General features: G+C 45.8%; 1 protein-coding gene across 3 annotated transcripts in view; it reads left to right on the top strand.

The window, feature by feature from the left end:
* Window positions 1-21,349, top strand: part of LOC140427204 (protein diaphanous homolog 1-like) — a 464,569-nt gene that overhangs the window by 121,067 nt on the left and 322,153 nt on the right. For all 3 annotated transcript variants that reach the window (XM_072512804.1, XM_072512803.1, XM_072512805.1), the window contains 2 exons: window positions 2,679-2,780; window positions 16,344-16,474. In XM_072512804.1, the coding sequence (XP_072368905.1) occupies window positions 2,679-2,780; window positions 16,344-16,474 (233 nt within the window). The remainder of the gene's footprint in view (window positions 1-2,678; window positions 2,781-16,343; window positions 16,475-21,349) is intronic.

Below are 21,349 nucleotides of genomic sequence, written 5' to 3'. Positions count from 1 at the left end.
GGGGAGCAAGTGGTCGAGCAAGGGAACCGTGGTTTACTAAGGCAGTCGAAACACTTGTCAAGAGGAAGAAGGAGGCTTATGTAAATATGAGACATGAAGGTTCAGTTAGGGTGCTCGCGAGTTACAAGTTAGCTAGGAAGGACCTAAAGAGAGAGCTAAGAAAAGCCAGGAGGGGACATGAGAAGTCTTTGGCAGGTAGGATCAAGGATAACCCTAAAGCTTTCTATAGATATGTCAGGAATAAAAGAATGACTCGGGTAAGAGTAGGGCCAGTCAAGGACAGTAGTGGGAAGTTGTGCTTGGAGTCCGAGGAGATAGGAGAGGTGCTAAATGAATATTTTTCGTCAGTACTCACACAGGAAAAAGACAATGATGTTGAGGAGAATACTGAGATTCAGGCTACCAGACTAGAAGGGCTTGAGGTTCATAAGGAGGAGGTATTAACAATTCTGGAAAGTGTGAAAATAGATAAGTCCCCTGGGCCGGATGGGATTTATCCTAGGATTCTCTGGGAAGCTAGGGAGGAGATTGCTGAGCCTTTGGCTTTGATCTTTAAGTCATCTTTGTCGACAGGAATAGTGCCAGAAGACTGGAGGATAGCAAATGTTGTCCCCTTGTTCAAGAAGGGGAGTAGAGATAACCCCGGTAACTATAGACCAGTGAGCCTTACTTCTGTTGTGGGCAAAGTCTTGGAAAGGTTTATAAGAGATGGGATGTATAATCATCTGGAAAGGAATAATTTGATTAGAGATAGTCAACACGGTTTTGTGAAGGGTAGGTCATGCCTCACAAACCTTATTGAGTTCTTTGAGAAGGTGACCAAACAGGTGGATGAGGGTAAAGCAGTTGATGTGGTGTATACGGATTTCAGTAAAGCGTTAATAAGGTTCCCCACGGTAGGCTACTGCAGAAAATATGGAGGCATGGGATTCAGGGTGATTTAGCAGTTTGGATCAGAAATTGGTTAGCTGGAAGAAGACAAAGGGTGGTGGTTGATGGGAAACGTTCAGACTGGAGTCCAGTTACTAGTGGTGTACCACAAGGATCTGTTTTGGGGCCACTGCTGTTTGTCATTTTTATAAATGACGTGGAGGAGGGCGTAGAAGGATGGGTGAGTAAATTTGCAGATGACACTAAAGTCGGTGGAGTTGTGGACAGTGCGGAAGGATGTTACAAGTTACAGAGGGACATAGATAAGCTGCAGCGCTGGGCTGAGAGGTGGCAAATGGACTTTAATGCAGAAAAGTGTGAGGTGATTCATTTTGGAAGAAATAACAGGAAGACAGAGTACTGGGCTAATGGTAAGATTCTTGGTAGTGTGGATGAGCAGAGAGATCTCAGTGTCCATGTACATAGATCCCTGAAAGTTGCCACCCAGGTTGAGAGGGTTGTTAAGAAGGCGTACGGTGTGTTAGCTTTTATTGTAAGAAGTTTTACAACACCAGGTTAAAGTCCAACAGGTTTGTTTCGAAGTCACTAGCTTTCGGAGCGCTGCTCCTCCCTTCACCTGAGGAAGGAGCAGCGCTCCGAAAGCTAGTGACATCGAAACAAACCTGTTGGACTTTAACCTGGTGTTGTAAAACTTCTTACTGTGCTCACCCCAGTCCAACGCCGGCATCTCCACATCTTAGCTTTTATTGGTAGAGGGATTGAGTTTCGGAGCCATGAGGTCATGTTGCAACTGTACAAAACTCTTGTGCGATCGTATTTGGAGTATTCTGGCCGCCGCATTATAGGAAGGATGTGGGAGCATTGGAAAGGGTGCAGAGGAGATTTACCAGAATGTTGCCTGGTATGGAGGGAAGATCTTATGAGGAAAGGCTGAGGGACTTGAGGCTGTTTTCATTAGAGAGAAGAAGGTTAAGAGGTGACTTAATTGAGGCATACAAGATGATCAGAGGATTGGATAGGGTGGACAGTGAGAGCCTTTTTCCTCGGATGGTGATGTCTAGCATGAGGGGACATAGCTTTAAATTGAGGGGAGATAGATATAAGACAGATGTCAGAGGTAGGTTCTTTACTCAGAGAGTAGTAAGTACGTGGAATGCCCTGCCTGCAACAGTAGTGGACTCGCCAACACTAAGGGCATTCAACTGGTCATTGGATAGACATATGGACGATAAGGGAATAGTGTAGATGGGCTTTAGAGTGGTTTCACAGGTCGGTGCAACATCGAGGGCCGAAGGGCCTGTACTGCGCTGTAATGTTCTATGTTCTATCTGTACCTCTGCGTGCCCTTCAGGAAGTGAGGGTCGGGCAGCATGGTGTCGAAATGGTTCGCACTGCTACCTCACGGCGCCGAGGACCAAGGTTCGATCCCTGCCCCGGATCACTGTGTAGAGTTTGCATACTCTCCCCGTGTCTGCATGGGTCTAACCCCTACAACTCAAAAGATGTGCATGGTAGGTGAATTGGCCAGGCTAAACTGCCCCTTAATTGGTAAAAAAAAAGAATTGGGTACTTTAAATTTTTTTAAATTGGAAGCGAGGGTAGAAGCTTGAAAGCTTTACTCCTGTCCATGAGCATTTGTTCCCAGGATTGTTATGCTACACTAAGTTAGGGAGAGATTTTTGAACGTGGGTCACTTGGGGTAAACTGTTGTAAGATAACAATGACCCCAACTGTTAATTTCCATTCAAGAAGTAAAGTTGTGAAATTTATTTTTAATTTTTCAATAGCTTGACATGAATTTGAATGGAGAAAAGCAGAAGCCTTTGAGAAACAAAGATATGACGATAAAAAGAGAAATGGTTTCACAGTATCTGCATACTTCCAAAGCAGTAAGTACTGAACTATTCCTGCTGCTACTGAACTCGAGAGGTTCTATGAATTTTACTTTCAAGATTCCATGTCATAAACTTCATTTCAATGTATTTTGGGATCCTCTTTTATTGCGCTTTCAGCCTCAACCATCATTTCAGATGTCCACCACCTTCTGGATGAACAAAGTTTTTCCTCGTCCACTTTAATCTTTATGCCAATCGGCTTAAATTGAAGTCCCCTGGTAATTGACCATTCAGCTAGGGGAAGCGGGTCTAGCCTGTCTACCATATCTAGTCCTCTCATAACATACGAACATAAGAACTAGGAGCAGGAGTAGGCCATCTGGCTCCTCGAGCCTGCTCCGCCATTCAATTAGATCATGGCTGATCTTTTGTGGACTCAGCTCCACTTTCCGGCCCGAACACCATAACCCTTAATCCCTTTATTCTTCAAAAAACTATCTATCTTTATCTTAAAAACATTTAATGAAGGAGCCTCTACTGTTTCACTGGGCAAGGAATTCCAGAGATTCACAACCGAAGTTCCTCCTAAATCTACTTCCCCTTATTTTGAGGCAATGCCCCCTAGTTCTGCTTTCACCCGCCAGTGGAAACAACCTGCCCGCATCTATCCTATCTATTCCCTTCATAATTTTATATGTTTCTATAAGATCCCCCCTCATCCTTCTAAATTCTAACGAGTACAGTCCCAGTCTACTCAACCTCTCCTCGTAATCCAACCCCTTCAGCTGTGGAATGAACCTAATGAATCTCCTCTGCACACCCTCCAGTGCCAGTACGTCCTTTCTCAAGTGAGGAGACCAAAACTGAACACAATACTCCAGGTATGGCCTCACTAACACCTTATACAATTGCAGCATAGCCTCCCTAGTCTTAAACTCCATCCCTCTAGCAATGAAGGACAAAATTCCATTCGCCGCCTTAATCACCTGTTGCACCAGTGAACTAACTTTTTGCGACTCATGGTCTCTCTGCACAGCAGCATGTTTTAATATTTAATCATTTAAATAATAATCCCTTTTGCTGTTATTCCTACCAAAATGGATAACCTCACATTTGTCAACATTGTATTCCATCTGCCAGACCCTCGCCCATTCACTTAGCCTATCCAAATCCCTCTGCAAACTTCCAGTATCCTCTGCATTTTTTTGCTTTCCCACTCATCTAACTGTCGTCTGCAAACTTGGACACATTGCCCTTGGTCCCCAACTCCAAATCATCTCTGCAAATTGTGAACAATTGTGGGCCCAACACTGATCCCTGAGGGACACCACTAGCTACTGATTGCCAACCAGAGAAACACCCATTAATTCCCACTCTTTGCTTTCTATTAATTAACCAATCCTCTATCCATGCTCCTACTTTACCCTTAATGCTATGTGTCTTTATCTCATGCAGCAACCTTTTGTGTGGCACCTTGTCAAAGGCTTGCTGGAAATCCAGATATACCACATCCATTGGCTCCCCGTTATCTACCGCACTGGTAATGTCCTCAATAAATTCCACTAAATTAGTTAGGCATGACCTGCCCTATATGAACCCATGCTGCATCTGCCCAATGGGACAATTTCCATCCAGATGCCTCGCTATTTCTTCCTTGATGAAAGATTCCAGCATCTTCCCTCCTACCGAAGTTAAGCTCACTGGCTTATAATTACCCGCTTTCAGCCAACCTCCTTTTTTAAACCGTGGTATCACGTTTGCTAATTTCCAATCCACCGGGACCACCCCAGAGTCTAGTGAATTTTAGTAAATTGTCACTAGTGCATTTGCAATTTCCCTAGCCATCTCTTGTAGCACTCTGGGATGCATTCCATCAGGGCCAGGAGATTTGTCTACCTTTAGCCCCAATAGCTTGCCCATCACTACCTCCTTAGTGATAACAATCCTCTCAAAGTCCTCAGCTGTCATAGCCTCATTTCCATCAGTCACTGGCATGTTATTTGTGTCTTCCACTGTGAAGACCGACCCAAAAAACCTGTTCAGTTCCTCAGCCATTTCCTCAGCTCCCATTATTAAATCTCCCTTCTCATCCTCTAAAGGACCAATATTTACCTTAGCCACTCTTTTTTGTTTTATGTATTTGTAGAAACGTTTACTATCTGTTTTTATATTCTGAGCAAGTTTACTCTCATAATCTATCTTACTCTTTATAGCTTTTTTTAGTAGTTTTCTGTTGCCCCTAAAGATTTCCCAGTCCTCTCGTCTCCCACTAATCTTTGCCACTTTTTATGCTTTTTCCTTCAATTTGATACTCTCCCTTATTTCCTTAGATATCCACGGTCGATTTTCACTCCTTTCTACCGTCCTTCCTTTTTGTTGGTATAAACCTTTGCTGAGCACTTGTGAAAATCGCTTGGAAGGTTCTCCACTGTTCCTCAACTGTTTCACCATAAAGTCTTTGCTCCCAGTCTACCTTAGCTAGTTCTTCTCTCATCCCATTGTAATCTCCTTTGTTTAAACACAAAACACTAGTGCTTGATTTTACCTTCTCACCCTCCATCTGTATTTTAAATTCCACCATATTGTGATCGCTCCTTCCGAGAGGATCCCTAACTATGAGATCCTGAAACAATCCTGTCTCATTACACAGGACCAGGTCAAGGACCGCTTGTTCCCTCGTAGGTTCCGTCACATACTGTTCTAGGAAACTATCGCGGATACATTCTATAAACTCCTCCTCAAGGCTGCCTTGACCGACCTGGTTAAACCAATCGACATGTAGATTAAAATCCCCCATGATAACTGCTGTACCATCTCTACATGCATCCGTTACTTCTTTGTTTATTGCCTGCCCCACCATAATGTTACTATTTGGTGGCCTATAGACTACTCCTATCAGTGACTTTTTCGCCTTACCCAAATGGATTCAACCTTATCTTCCATAGCACCGATGTCATCCCTTACTATTGCCCGGCTGTCATCCTTAAATAACCACCTCCCTTACCATCCACTCTGTCCTTCCGAATAGTTTGATATCCTTGGATATTTAACTCCCAGTCGTGACCATCCTTTAACCATGTTTCAGTAATGGCCACTAAATCATAGTCATTCACGATGATTTGCGCCATCAACTCATTTACCTTATTCCGAATACTACGAGCATTCAGGTAAAGTACACTTATGTTGGGCTTTTTACCTCTGTTTTGAATTTTAACAGCTCGATCAGTAACTTCTAAGTTATATTAACTTTTCTCCTAATTTTCCTTGTCGTTGAATCCATATCTTCATGTAACAACTTGCCACTTCGCTTACCATTAATGTTTTTACTTCCCGTTTTATTCCTTTTAGTATTGCTGGTCCTATACACTGAGCGCCCCTCGGTCACTGTACCTTGTACTGTCGCCCTTTTTGATTTTTGACTATGGCTTCTCTGCTTTATACTTTTCCCCCCTCACTGCCTTTTGTTCCTGTCCCTGGTTTACTACCGTCCAACTTCCTGCATCGGTTCCCATCCCCTGCTACATTAGTTTAAACCATCCCCAACAGCTCTCGCAACCCCCCCCCCCCCCCCCCCAGGACATTGGTTCCAGTCCTGCACAGGTGCAGACCGTCCAGTTTGTACTGGTCGCACCTCCCCCAGAACCGGTTCCAATGCCCCTGGAATTTGAATCCTTCCCTCTTGCACCATCTCTCGAGCCATGCATTCATCCTATCTATCCTGACATTCCTACTCTGCCTAGGTCGTGGCACTGGTAGCAATCCTGAGATTACTACTTTGAAGTCCTACTTTTTAGTTTAACTCTTAATGCCCTAAATTCAGCTTGTGGGATCTCGACCCATTTTTTACCTATATCGTTGATGCCTATGTGCACCATGACAGCTGGCTGTTCACCCCCCCCCCCCAGAATGTCCTGCAGCCGCTCCGAGACATCCTTGACCCCTTGCACCAGGGAGGCAACATACCATCCTGGAGTCTCGATTGCGTTGTGTTCTGCCCTGTCTATTCCCCTTACGAAGAGTCCCCTATCACTAAAGCCCTGCCATTCTTCTTCCTGCCCAGCTGCGCAGCAGAGCCAGCCACGGTGCCATGAACCTGGCTGCTGCTGCATTCCCCTGGTGAGCCATCTCACTCAACAGTATCCAAAGCGCTATATCTGTTTTGCAGGGAGATGACCGCAGGGGACACCTGCACTACCTTTCTACTCTTGCTCTGTCTTTTGGTCACCCATTTTCTATCTCCCTCAGTAACTTTCACCTGCGGTATGAACAACTCCGTAAACGTACTATCCACGACGTCCTCAGCATCGCGGATGCTCCAAAGTGAGTCTATTCGCAGCTCCAGAACCAAGCGGTCTAACAGGAGGTAACTTGGTACACCTCAATCAGGTCACCCTTTAGCCTTCTCTGCTGAAAGGAAAACATTAGCTTATCCAATTTATCCTCATAGCTGTAATTGTCAATCCCTGGCGACATCCTTGTAAATCACCTCTGCACTCTCCAGAGCAATTATGTCCTACCTGTGATGTGGTGACCATTGCTGCACTCAAAATTCCAGCTGTAGTCTGACCAGTGTTTTATACAGTTCCAGAATTAAATCCCTGCTTTTGTATTCAACAGCTCATTCAATGAAATAACATTTTCATATGCTTTATTTACCACATTCACCTATAGTTCCACCTTGTGGTCCTGCACTCCAAGGTCTCTCTCACTTCCTCTACCACTCTCAATCCCCTCTCATTGCATATTCCCCTGTTTTGTTTGCCCTCTCCAAATGCCTTACTTCAAACTTCTCTGGATTGGATTCCATTTTCCTCTTTTCCGTCCACTCAACCAAACTATTAATATCCTGGGGACAACAAGTATCCTCTTCAACATCAACTATATGAGGGTGGCATGGTAGCACAGTGGTTGGCACTGTTGCCTCACAGCGCCAGGGTCCCAGGTTCGATTCATGGCTTGGGTAACTGTCTGTGCGGAGTCTACACATTCTCCCTGTGTCTGCTCCGATTTCCTCCCACAAGTCCCGAAAGACTAGAGAGCAGGCCATCTTAGTTGGGTACTGTGGAATGAGAAGGGAATCATTGCCAATCTGGCTGTACGAGATCCCTTGGGGATGAGCGACCATAACATGATAGAATTTTTTATCAAGGTGGAGAGTGAAGTAGTTGATTCGGAGACCAGGGTGCTGAATCTTAATAAAGGGAACTATGATGATATGAGGCATGAGTTGGCCTTGATAGATTGGGAAGCGTTACTTAAAGGGATGACAGTGGATAGACAATGGCAAACATTCAAGGAACGCATGGAGGAACTACAGCAACTGTTCATTCCTGTCTGGCACAAAAGCTAAGGGTGTGAGAGGGCCAATCCATGGCTTACAAAGGAAATTAGAAATAATATTCGATACAAGGAAGAAGCATACAGATTGGCCAAGAAAAATAATAGTTCTGAGGATTGAGAGCAGTTTAGAATTCAGCAAAGAAGGACGAAGGGATTGATTAAGAAGGAGAAAGTACAGTACAAAAGGAAGCTTGCAGGGAACATAAAGACTGACACTGAAGAGTTTTTACAGATATGTGAAGAGAAAGAGATTGGTAAAGAGAAATGTAGGCCCACTACAGACCGAAACAGGGGAATGCATAATAAGGGACAAAGAAATGGCTGAGCAAGTGAATACATACTTTGGTTCTGTCTTCACAAATGAGGTCACAAATCAGATCCCAGAAATGTTGGAGAATGAAGGGTTTAGTGAGAGGAGAGGACTGAGGGAGATCAGCATTAGTAGAGAAATGGTACTGGGATAAACTGGTGAGATTGAAGGCAGATAAATCCCCAGGCCTGAGAATCTGCATCCCAGAGTGCTTAAGGAGGTGGCTCTGGAAATAGTGCATGTATTGGTGGTCATCTTCTGGGATTCTATAGACTCTGAAACTGTCCCTTCAGATTGGAGGGTAGCTCATGTCACTCCGATATTCAAAAGGGGACGTAGAGAGAAAGCAAGGATTATAGACCAGTAAGCCTAACAACGGTAGTGGGGAAAATGCTTGAATCCATTAGCAAGGACTTTATAGCGGAACATTTAGAAAGCAGTGGCAGGATCAGCCAGAGTCGGCATGGATTTATGAAGGGAAAATCGTGCTTGATAAATCTGTTGGAATTCTTTGAAGAGGTAACCAGTACAGTCGACAAGGGTGAGCCAGTCGATGTGGTATATTTGGACTTTCAATAGGCGTTTGACAAAGTTCCGCATAAGAGATTATTGTGCAAAATTAAAGCGCATAGGATTGGGGGAAATGTATTGAGGTGGATAGAAAACTGGTTGGCAGAGAGGGAACAGCGAGTAGGGATTAATGGGTCCTTTTCAAATTGGCAGGCAGTAACTAGTGAGGTACCACAGGGGTCGGTGCTGGGACTCCAGCTATTCACAATATATATTAATGATTTGAATGAGGGAGCAAAATGTAACATCTCAAAGTTTGCGGATGATACTAAATTAGATGGAATGGTGAATTGTGACGAGGATGCAGGGATCCTACAGCAAGATCTGGACAGGTTGGGCGGGTGGGCAAACCAATGGCAGATGCAGTATAATTTGGATAAGTGTGAGGTTATTCATTTTGGAAGCAAAAACAGGAAGGCAGATTACTACCTTAAGGTTGTAAATTGGGAAAGGGGAGTTTGCAGGTGGACCTGAGTGTCCTTGTGCACCATTCGCTGAAGGTAAGCATGCAGGTGCAGCAGGCGGTAAAGAAGGCTAATGGTATGTTGGCCTTCATTGCAAGAGGTTTCGAGTGTATAAGCAGGGATGTGTTGCTGCAATTGTACAGGGCCTTGGTGAGGCCACACTTGGAGTATTGTGTGCAGTTTTCGTCTCCTTCTCTGAGGAAGGATGTTCTTGCTCTCGAGGGAGTGCAGCGAAGGTTTACCAGACTAATTCCAGGAATGGCGGGACTGTCATATGAGGAGAGATTGACTAGGTTGGGATTGTTCTCGCTGGAGTTCAGAAGAATGAGGGGGGATCTCATAGAGACTTATAAAATTCTAACAGGACTAGACAGGGTAGATGCAGGGAAGATGTTACCAACGTTGGGTGTGTCCAGAACCAAGGGTCACAGCCTGAGGATTCAGGGTAAACCATTTTGGACAGAGATAAGGAGACACTTCTTCACACAAAGAGTGGTGAGCCTGTGGAATTCATTACCACAGGAAGTAGTTGATGCTAAATCTTTGAATATATTCAAGAGGCGGCTGGATATAGCACTTGGGGAGAATGGGATCAAAGGCTGTGGGGTGAAAGCAGAATTAGGCTATTGAGTTGGATGATCAGCCATGATCGTGACGAATGACGGAGCAGGCTCGAAGGGCCAAAAGGCCTCCTCCTATCTTCCATGTATCTATGTAAGACGTGCTGTTAGGTGAATTGGACATTCTGAATTCTCCCTCTGTGTACCCGAACAGGCACCGGAATGTGGCGTCTAGGGGCTTTTTATGTTAACTTTGCTGCAGTGTTAATGTGACAATAAAGATTATTATTATTATGACCAATATTTGTGTCATCAGCAGATTTCCCAATCATGTCTCCCACATTTAAGTCCAAATCATTAATGTATACAACAATCAGGAAGGCCCCAACACTGAGCCCTGTGGAAACTGCTTTTCAGTTGTAAAAACATTCATTAAACATTGCCCTTTGTTTCTTGTTGCTTAGCCAACGTTGGATCCAACTCGCCACCTTCCCCGTATCCCATGGATTACACTTTTCGCCCTGTCTGCCATGTGGACCTTGTCACATGCCTGACTGAAATCCTTGCAGATAACACCTACCCTCAGCAATACTTGTTGCTTCCTCAAAAAATGTAATTAATAGAAAGCAAAGAGTGGGGATTAATGGGTGATTCTCTGGTTGGCAATCAGTAGCGAGTGGTGTCCCCCCGGGATCAGTGTTGGGCCCACAATTATTCACAATTTACATAGATGATTTGGAGTTGGGGACCAAGGGCAATGTGTCCAAGTTTGCAGACGACACTAAGATGAGTGGGAAAGCAAAAAGTACAGAGGTTACTGAAAGTCAGCAGAGGGATTTGGATAGGCTGTGAATGGGCTAGGGTTTGGCAGATGGAATACAATGTTGACAAATGTGAGGTGATCCATTTTGGTAGGAATAACAGCAAAAGGGATTATTATTTAAATGATTAACTATTAAAACATGCTGCTGTGCAGAGAGACCTGGGTGTGCTAGTGCATGAGTCACAAAAAGTTGGTTTACAGGTGCAACAGGTGATTAAGAAGGCAAATGGAATTTTGTCCTCCATTGCTCGAGGGATGGAGTTTAAGACTAGGGAGGTTATGCTGCAATTGTATAAGGTGTTAGTGAGGCCACACCTGGAGTAGTGTGTTCAGTTTTGGTCTCCTTCCTTGAGAAAGGACGTACTGGCACTGGAGGGTGTGCAGAGGAGATTCATTAGGTTCATCCCACAGCTGAAGGGGTTGGATTACGAGGAGAGGTTGAGTAGACTGGGACTGTACTCGTTAGAATTTAGAAGAATGAGGGGGGATCTTATAGAAACATATAAAATTATGAAGGGAATAGATAGGATAGATGCGGGCAGGTTGTTTTCACTGGTGGGTGAAAACAGAACGAGGGGGCAAAGCCTCAAAATAAGGGGAAGTAGATTTAGGACTGAGTTTAGGAGGAACTTCTTTACCCAAAGGGTTGTGAATCTATGGAATTCCTTGCCCAGTGAAGCAGTAGAGGCTCCTTCATTAAATGTTTTTAAGATAAAGATACTTTGTAAGAGGGGAAAAATTGTTGTTTGAGAAAAAAATTTAAATAAAACATATTTTTAAAAAAAAGATAAAGATAGATAGTTTTTTGAAGAATAAAGGGATTAAGGGTTCTGGTGTTTGGGCCGGAAAGTGGAGCTGAGTCCACAAAAGATCATCCATGATCTCATTGAATGGCGGAGCAGGCTCGAGGGGCCAGGTGGCCTACTCCTGCTCCTAGTTCTTATGTAAGACAGTATTTTCCCCTTACAAAACTATGCTAACTATCCCTGTTTGATTGCTGCCTTTCTAAGTGACAGTTTATCCTGGATCAATTATTGGAATTGATTCCAATAATTCTCCCACAGCCGCACAGCTCATAATTATTTGGCCTGTCCCTCACACTCTTGTAAAAATAATGGTACGATATTTGCCGACCTCCAGTCACCTGGTAACTCACCTGTATCAAGTGAAGATTGGAAAATGATCCTCTGAGTATCTGCTGTTCCTTTCTGTGCTTCCTTTAATAGTCTGGGATACAAGTAATCCGGCCCTGGTTACCTTCAAAGATGTCAGTTCCTCTCTCATGCTCATTGTATCTAAAATGTCACGCTCCTCTTTAACTAGAAAGTCTCTGTAATAACTTCAAGAATTGGCTCCATCAGTTAACTTATAAAAAAGTGAATTCCCAACTTTCTCCTTGATTGGACTAGTGGGTCACATGACCCTTCCCTCCAAGAATATCCTTTAACGGGCCGAGCCCCTTCAAGCGGCGCTACTCCAGTTCCCTTAGCGAAAAAAGGGACAAAGTGTTCATTGAGAACCTGCCCACATCTGCATCACCGCATAAGGCGGCACGGTTAACACTGGTGCCTCACAGCGCCAACAACTGGGTTTGATTCTGACCTTCGGTGAGTGTCTGTGGAGTTTGCACATTATCCCCATGTCTGCATGGGTTTCTTCCTGGTGCTCCAAGACACAGACCAAAGATGTGTAGGTCAGATGTGTAATGCATTTTGGAAGGTCTAATGCAGGTAGGGACTATACAGTGAACGGTAGAACCCTCAAGAGTATTGGAAGTCAGAGAGATCTAGGTGTACAAGTCCACAGGTCACTGAAAGGGGCAAGACAGGTGGAGAAGGTAGTCAAGAAGGCATACGGCATGCGTGCCTTCATAGTCCGGGGCATTGAGTATAAGAATTGGCAAGTCATGTTGCAGCTGTATAGAACCTTAGTTAGGCCACACTTGGAGTATAGGTTTCAATTCTGGTCGCCACACTACCAGAAGGATGTGGAGGCTTTAGAGAGGCTGCAGAAGAGATTTACCAGAATGTTGCCTGGTATGGAGGGCATTAGCTATGGGGAGCGGTTGTATAAACTCGGTTTGTTCTCACTGGAACGACAGAGGTTGAGGGGCGACCTGATAGAGGTCTACAAAATTATGAGGGGCATAGACAGAGTGGATAGTCAGAGGCTTTTCCCCGGGGTAGAGGGATCAATTACTAGGGGGCATAGGTTTAAGGTGAGAGGGGCAAGGTTTAAGAGTAGATGTACGAGGCAAGTTTTTTACGCAGAGGGTAGTGGGTGCCTGGAACTCGCTACCGGAGGAGGTGGTGGAAGCAGGGACGATAGTGACATTTAAGGGGCATCTTGACAAATACATGAATAGGATGGGAATAGAGGGATACGGACCCAGGAAGTGTAGAAGATTGTAGTTTAGTCGGGCAGCATGGTCGGCACGGGCTTGGAGGGCCGAAGGGCCTGTTCCTGTGCTGTACATTTCTTTGTTCTTTGTCAGATGGATTGGCCATGCTAATATTGCCTCTATACTGCCCACAGGCTAGGTGGAGATATGGGAATAGGGCAGGGGAATGGGTCTAGGTGGGGTGCTCTACCGGAGCAGGGACCGGTGCAGATTTACGGACCAAATGGCCTCCTGCACTAAAGGGATTCTATGATTCTAAGTTACCATGCGCACCTCTGATAAGCCATATCGTTCCCTCAGTTATTCTCTTGCTCCTAATGCACTGGTAAAACATCTTTGGGTTTTCTTTGATTTTATCTGCCATATCCTCTCTTTGCTTTCCTAATTTTTCTTCGCTTTCGTAATTTCTGTTTTTACTTCATCCCTGTACTTTATATGCTCCTGTAGATTTTCTACTATATTAAACCTCTTTGTGACTGTCAGAAGCTTTATTTTTCTGCTTTTTCTTTCCCTGTCTGCTTCTGGATAACCAGTGTTCTTTAGATTTGGCAATACCACCCTTATTCTTTGTGGGGACATGACTACGCTGTGCCCGTAGAGTGTCAATTTTGAATGCCAACCACTGATTTGACACGGTTTTCCCTTCTAGTGGCTGTATCCAGTACACTTTCACTAGTGCACCTCAGCTTTGCAAAGTTTGCTTTCATTTTTTGCTACCTTTTTTGGCCTCCTTTGAGCAAACTTTCTATTATAGTGATGATATTATGCTGCCATGTATCTATCTGCATCCTCCACTCATTTGCTTTATTTGCTATGCTCCTTGCATTTACATATATATCTCATAACACTGCCATACTCCTGTGTTCTACACTTTTAAACTTGTGCTTCATCTGTTTTCCAGAGTGGCTTAGCTAATTTTCCATCTCCCATTTCCTGCTCTGAATTTGCCCTCTGGTTCCCACTTCCTGCCAATCTAGTTTAAACCCTCCCCAACAGCACCAGCAAATCTCTCGGCGAGGATGTTTGTCCCAGTCCTGTTCAGTTGTAGACTATCGGGCTTGTACAGGCCCCACATTCCCCAAAACTGGTCCAAATGCCTCTTAAATCTGTAGCCTCCTCCGACACCAACTTTCCTGCCACATGTTCGATTGTAAAATTCTCCTCTCTAAATCGATGTAGACTTGGTGTAACGCTGAGATTACTACTTTAGAGGTACTGTTTTTCAATCTCCTTACTAGCTCCCTGAAATCTACTTTCAGGACCTTATCGCCTTTCCTGCCTAAGTCATTGGTATCAATGTGGACCATGACCTCTGGCTGATCACCATCTTCCAGAACAATGTCCTGCAACTGCTCCATGATGTCCTTGACCCTGGCACCAAGGAGGCAACATACCATCCTGAAGTCACATCTAAGGCCACACAATCGCCTATCTGTTCCCACAACTGATGAATCCCCTATCATTACTGCTCTTTTTTCCATCTTTCCCCTGCTTCCTGTACACCAGATCATCCTATGATACCGGAAACCTGGCTCTGGCCGCACTCCTCTGAGGAACCAATGTCCTCACCAGTATCCAAAATGGAAAATTGATTGGTGAGAAGGATCCCAGAGGACTCCTGCATTACCTGTTTAGTTCTCTTCGACTTCCTGGTGGGTATCCATTCCATTTCTGCCCCTCGGTTCCTAAACTGCGGTGTGACCACCTCTCAATACATGTTATCCACGTAGCTCTCAGCCTCGCAGATGTGCCACAGTGACTCTATCTGACCCTTGAGCTCTGAAACCTGGAGCTCCGGTTTCTGCAGCTGGTGACACTTCTTACACATGTGGTTGTCTAGGACGCCGGCAGCATTCACGACTTCCCACACATTACAGGACATGCATTCCACATGACCAAGCTGTCTTGTCATGGCTTCAGTTTACCCCCCCTTATGTTAACTTTATTTTACCTTGGTTTACTTATATAATTTTATTTCACCCAGCCTTGACTTAAATTTACTTCCAGATTGCTTGTGTTTCTTTCTTCAATCTAAGTAGCAACTTCTTCTAAAAATAATGCATTTTTCTAACTTTCAGCTAAGTAAGGACACTCCCTAACAGCAGTTTTGTCACCAAACAATTAACTTGTGTATCTTCTAAGGTGTCACTCTTTGATTTAGTTTTTCAAACTTTAGCCCTTTCGTGCAGCTTTTCAACTCCTGGAGGCTGGGAAAGATAGGAAAAAGGAAAGAGCTGCTCTCCTCCTCCCTTACTCCCCTGACTTGCAGTAATTACACTTGGTACCAGCTGCACTCCAAACATGTGTAAGCTTGTGACTTATATGCATTTCAGGGGATGTTGCCACAGAACGTAACTTCATTATAATTTTATGACCTATTAGTCCTGCACACGGATTAACAGTTAATAGATTCGCGGAAGATCTTATTACATTGGCTGCCATAATAGTTGATTGATATCTGCCTGTAGGATATGATGATGTGCATTTATTGACAGTTTGAACATCGGACAACATCCCAAAGTGCTTCACAGATCAAACAAAAACGTATGTTGAGCCAAAGCAGGAGATGTTACGGGTGACTCTTTGGTCAATTGATGGGCTTCGAGGACGACCTCAAATGAGAGGGAGCTAGGAAGGCAATCAACAGCATTAGGGAGTCAATTCTAGGGTTTGGTGTGTAGATGATAAGGTCGCTATTACTAATGGTCCTTCTCTCCCCAGCCTCAACCTGAATCTAATATGTTGTGCTTTCGGAATGAATTGGTGCCATACTAGAGGGGAATTATAGCATTGTCCAGGATTAATCTTGCTAATTTTGAACACCAAAATGTCCTCCTTGGGAAGATAATTTGGAAAGGACAGCTGCTTGTACTGGGAAATTCAGTACAGGTTGTTTCTTGCCCTCAATGCAGCAGCTAACTCGCTTCGTGGATATTGTAAAGGAAGAATCACTGACTGTTTAGTTAACATAGTAATTATTTTATAAAGAAGATTTGGAATTTGGAGTTTAAAATTCTTAGTAAGTTTTTATTACAAAATGAATAGCTCTCTTCTAACTCAATCCTAACTTGCTGTTTGTTAAATTCTATCTCCCTCGGTTGTTCAATCTGAATGAAGTCTTTCTCATGTGAAATTCACTTTTCTCTTAGGGGCAAAATCAGAAAGAAAGTTCCAGATCAGCATTGATGTACATCCAAGAATTGAAGTCGGGAGTACGGGAGAATCAGCTGCTAAGTTGTTTGGAGTCCTTGCGTGTTTCTCTCAGCAATAACCCAGTCAGGTAATGAAAACAGCAGGATTCCACCAATATGGATCGTTAAGTTATTGAACAATTTTGCTGACTGTCAGATCCAGTATGACATCTGAGATATCCATTAAAAATAACCCATGTCTGCCCGTAGCAGCTTATGGGAGGTCTCAATTGAAATGCTGACTTTGATAGGGCACTGGTAGAATGCCTAATCTCAATGGGCGTTTCTAATTAGCTTCATATATGTTGAAGAGATGGAATTAAGGTTCTGTTATTAAACTAGAGTAACAGCCATATTATGTTATTTGAGCAAACAATGCCCATGCTTTCACAAACTTTTCGATTCATTCAAGGGATGTAGGTATGGTCGCAAGGCCATCATTCATTGCACATGTCTAATTGTCCTTGAGAAGGGGGTGCTGAGCCACCTTCTTGAACCATTGAGGTTCGTCCATAATGCTGTTAGGAAGGGAATTCCAGGTATTTGACCTAGCGACAGTGAAGGAACGGCAAGGTGTTTAGTTGATGTAGCATGTGACATGGTGGGGAACTTGAAGATAATGGTGATCGCACATTATTATTATTTTTTTAAAAATATGTTTTATTGAAATTTTTTCCCCAAACAACAATTTTTCCCCTCTTACAAAGCAAACGCAACAATAACAATACAGAATTTTTTAACAATACACAAGTAACAAAACCCCTTTATCTTTGACCTAAACTCAACTAAACCCCCCCTTTCTCTCCCCCCCCCCCCCGGGTTGCTGCTGCTGGTCATCTGTCTTCCCTCTAACGTTCCCCTAGGTAGTCGAGAAATGGCTGCCACCGCCTGGTGAACCCTTGAGCCAATCCTCTCAGGGCAAACTTTATCTGCTCCAGTTTAATGAACCCCGCCATATAATTTACCCAGGCCTCCAGTCCGGGGGGTTTCGCCTCCTTCCACATGAGTAGAATCCTGTGCCGGGCTACTAGGGACGCAAAGGCCACGACATCGGCCTCTTTCGCCTCCTGCACTCCCGGCTCTTCCGCAACTCCAAATAGAGCTAACCCCCAGCCTGGTTTGACCCGGGCCTTCACCACCTGCGAAATCACTCCCGTCACTCCCTTCCAGTGCTGGGCACGCCCAAAACATATGTGCGTGGTTTGCCGGGCTCCCGCCACACCTCCCACATTTGTCCTCCACTCCAAAGAACCTGCTCAATCTTGCTCCCATTATGTGTGCTCTATGTAGCACCTTAAATTGAATCAGGCTAAGCCTGGCGCATGAGGAAGAGGAATTTACCCTGCTTAGGGCATCAGCCCACATAGCCTCCTCTATCTCCTCCCCTAGTTCTTCTTCCCACTTTCCTTTTAGTTCGCCCATTGACTCCTCCCCCTCTTCCCTCATCTCTCGGTAAATCTCTGACACCTTGCCCTCTCCGACCCACACCCCTGAAAGCACCCTGTCCTGTATCCCCTGTGTCGGGAGCAACGGAAATTCCCTCACCTGTTGTCTAGTAAATGCCCTCACCTGCATATATCGCAAGAAATTTCCCCGGGGCAACTTATACTTTTCCTCCAATGCTCCCAAGCTCGCAAAAGTCCCATCTATAAATAAATTTCCCACCCTCCTAATTCCCAACTGGTACCAGCTCTGAAATCCTCCATCCATTCTTCCTGGGGCGAACCTATGGTTGTTCCTGATTGGGGACCCCACCAGGGCTCCCCGCACCCCTCTCTGTCGCCTCCACTGTCCCCAGATATTCAATGTTGCCGCCACCACCGGGTTCGTGGTAAACTTTTTAGGTGAGATCGGTAGCGGCGCCGTCACCTGCGCCTCTAAACTCGTCCCTTTACAGGACTTTCTCTCCAGTCTTTTCCACGCCGCTCCCTCACCCTCCATCATCCATTTACGTATCATTGCCACGTTGGCGGCCCAATAGTAATCGCCCAAGTTCGGTAGTGCCAATCCTCCTCTGTCCCTACTACGCTGAAGGAACCCCCTCCTTACTCTCGGAACTTTCCCTGCCCACACAAAGCTCGTGATGCTCCTGTCTATTTTATTAAAAAAGGTCTTGGTGATTAGTATAGGGAGACATTGAAATACAAATAAGAACCTAGGGGAGGACCATCATCTTAATTGCTTGCACCCTGCCCTCCAGCGATAGAGGCTGCATGTCCCACCTCTTGAAGTCCTCCTCCATTTGTTCTACCAACCGTGTCAGATTAAGTCTGTGCAAGGTTCCCCAGCTCCTAGCGATCCGAATCCCCAGGTATCGGAAGTTTCTTTCCACTTTCCTTAGAGGCAAGCCTTCTATCTCTCTACTCTGGTCCCCTGGATGTATCACAAATAATTCACTCTTCCCCATGTTTAGCCTATACCCCGAGAAATCCCCGAACCCCCTCAAAATTCGCATAACCTCTATCATCCCCCCCGCTGGGTCCGACACGTATAACAATAGGTCATCCGCGTATAACGAGACTCTGTGTTCTTCTCCCCCTCTAATCACCCCTCTCCATTTCCTGGAGTGTCTCAACGCCATGGCCAGAGGTTCAATTGCCAACGCGAACAACAATGGAGACAGCGGGCATCCCTGTCTTGTTCCCCTATATAGTCGGAAATACTCCGATCTATGTCGACCTGTAACTACGCTTGCCGTTGGAGCCCCATAAAGAAGTCTAACCCAGCTAATAAACCCGTTCCCAAACCTCCTTAACACTTCCCATAAATACTCCCACTCCACCCTATCAAATGCCTTCTCTGCGTCCATTGCCGCCACTATCTCTGCCTCCCCCTCCACTGGGGGCATCATTATCACCCCTAATAGTCGTCGCACGTTAACATTCAGTTGTCTCCCTTTTACGAACCCTGTCTGGTCTTCGTGCACCACCCCCGGGACACAGTCCTCTATCCTCGATGCCAGTACCTTTGCCAACAATTTGGCGTCCACGTTCAATAATGAAATGGGTCTATAGGACCCGCACTGCAACGGATCTTTATCCCTCTTCAAAATTAACGATATCGTCGCCTCCGACATCGTCGGGGGTAGAGTCCCCCCTTTCCTGGCCTCATTGAACGTCCTCACCATCAACGGGGCCAACAAGTCCACATATTTTCTGTAATACTCCACCGGGAACCCGTCTGGTCCTGGGGCCTTCCCTGCTTGCATGCTTCCCAGTCCCTTAATAACCTCGTCCACCCCAATCGGTGCCCCCAGGCCTACCACCCCCCGCTCCTCCACTTTCGGGAACCTCAATTGGTCTAGGAACTGCCGCATCCCCTCCTCTCCCTCTGGGGGTTGAGACCTATACAGTTCCTCATAGAAGGTCTTGAACACCTCATTTATCTTTCCTGCCCTTCGCACCGTGTCTCCCCTTTCGTCTCTAATTCCTCCCATCTCCCTCGCTGCTGCCCTCTTTCGCAATTGATGAGCTAACAGGCGACTAGCCTTTTCCCCATATTCATACCTCCTCCCCTGTGCCTTCCTCCACAGTACCTCTGCCTTTCTGGTGGTCAGAAGGTCAAATTCCGTCTGGAGTCGTCTCCTCTCCCTGTACAATTCCTCCTCCGGGGTCTCTGCAAATTCCCTATCCACCCTTAAAATCTCCCCCAGTAATCTTTCCCTTGGCCTCTGTTTTCCTTTTGTGGGCCCCAATGGAGATCAGCTCTCCTCTGACCACTGCTTTTAGTGCTTCCCATACCACTCCCACTGGGACCTCGCCGTCGTCATTGACCTCCAGGTATCTCTCAATACACCCCCGCACTCTTGCACACACTCCCTCATCCGTCATCAGTCCCACATTTAATCGCCAGAGTGTTCTCTGCTCCCTTTCCTCTCCTAATTCCAGGTCCACCCAATGTGGGGCATGATCCGAAACCGCTATGGCTGACTACTCAGCTTCTTCCACCCTAGAGATCAACGACCTTCCCAAAACAAAAAAATCTATCCGGGAGTACACTTTATGGACATGGGAGAAGAAGGAAAACTCCCTAGCCCTAGGTCTAAGAAATCGCCATGGATCCACTCCCCCCATTTGGTCCATAAACCCCTTAAGTACCTTGGCCGCTGCCGGCCTTCTTCCGGTCCTTGAGCTGGATCTATCTAGCCCCGGGTCCAGCACTGTATTAAAGTCCCCTCCTAAAATCAAGTTTCCTACCTCCAGGTCCGGTATACGCCCCAGCATCCGTCTCATAAATCCCGCATCGTCCCAGTTTGGGGCATACACATTAACCAACACGACCTCCATTCCCTCCAGCCTGCCACTCACCATTACATATCTACCTCCGCTATCTGCTACGGTGTTCTTTGCTTCAAATGCTACCCGTTTCCCCACCAAAATGGCCACCCCTCTATTCTTTGCGTCCAGTCCTGAGTGGAACACCTGTCCCACCCATCCTTTCCTTAGCCTAACTTGGTCCGCCACCTTTAGGTGCGTCTCTTGGAGCATAACCACGTCTGCCCTTAGTCCTTTCAAATGCGCGAGCACTCGGGCCCTCTTTATCGGTCCGTTCAGGCCTCTCGCGTTCCACGTGATCAGCCTCAGTAAGGGGCTACCTGCCCCCCTCCCGTGTCGACTAGCCATTACCTTCTCTAGGCCTGTCCCATATCCCGCCTCCGCGCTCCCGCTCGCTCCCCCAGCGTCGCACACCATCCCCGCCCACCCACTCTTCAGCCATTTCCTTTTGGATTTCCGCAGCAGCAACCCAGTTGTCCCCCCCCCCCCCCCTCCCCGCTAGATCTCTTTCTAGCATGATTGCTCCCCCCATATTACTTCCGTAAGTCAGCTGACTTCAACTGACCCCGGCTACTCCTGCTCACTCCTCGACCCCCCCGTGTGGGGAACTCCCATCCGCCTTGCGCCTGTCTTCCCGCCTTATTCTTTCTGGCGCGGGAACATCCCTTTACCTGACCCGCCTCTTATGGC

This window comes from Scyliorhinus torazame, chromosome 7, assembly GCF_047496885.1.
Source record: "Scyliorhinus torazame isolate Kashiwa2021f chromosome 7, sScyTor2.1, whole genome shotgun sequence".
In the NCBI taxonomy this organism is placed as follows: Eukaryota; Metazoa; Chordata; class Chondrichthyes; order Carcharhiniformes; family Scyliorhinidae; genus Scyliorhinus; species Scyliorhinus torazame.
Note: the sequence above shows the minus strand (reverse complement) of the source record. Positions and strands in the feature narration are given on the sequence as shown.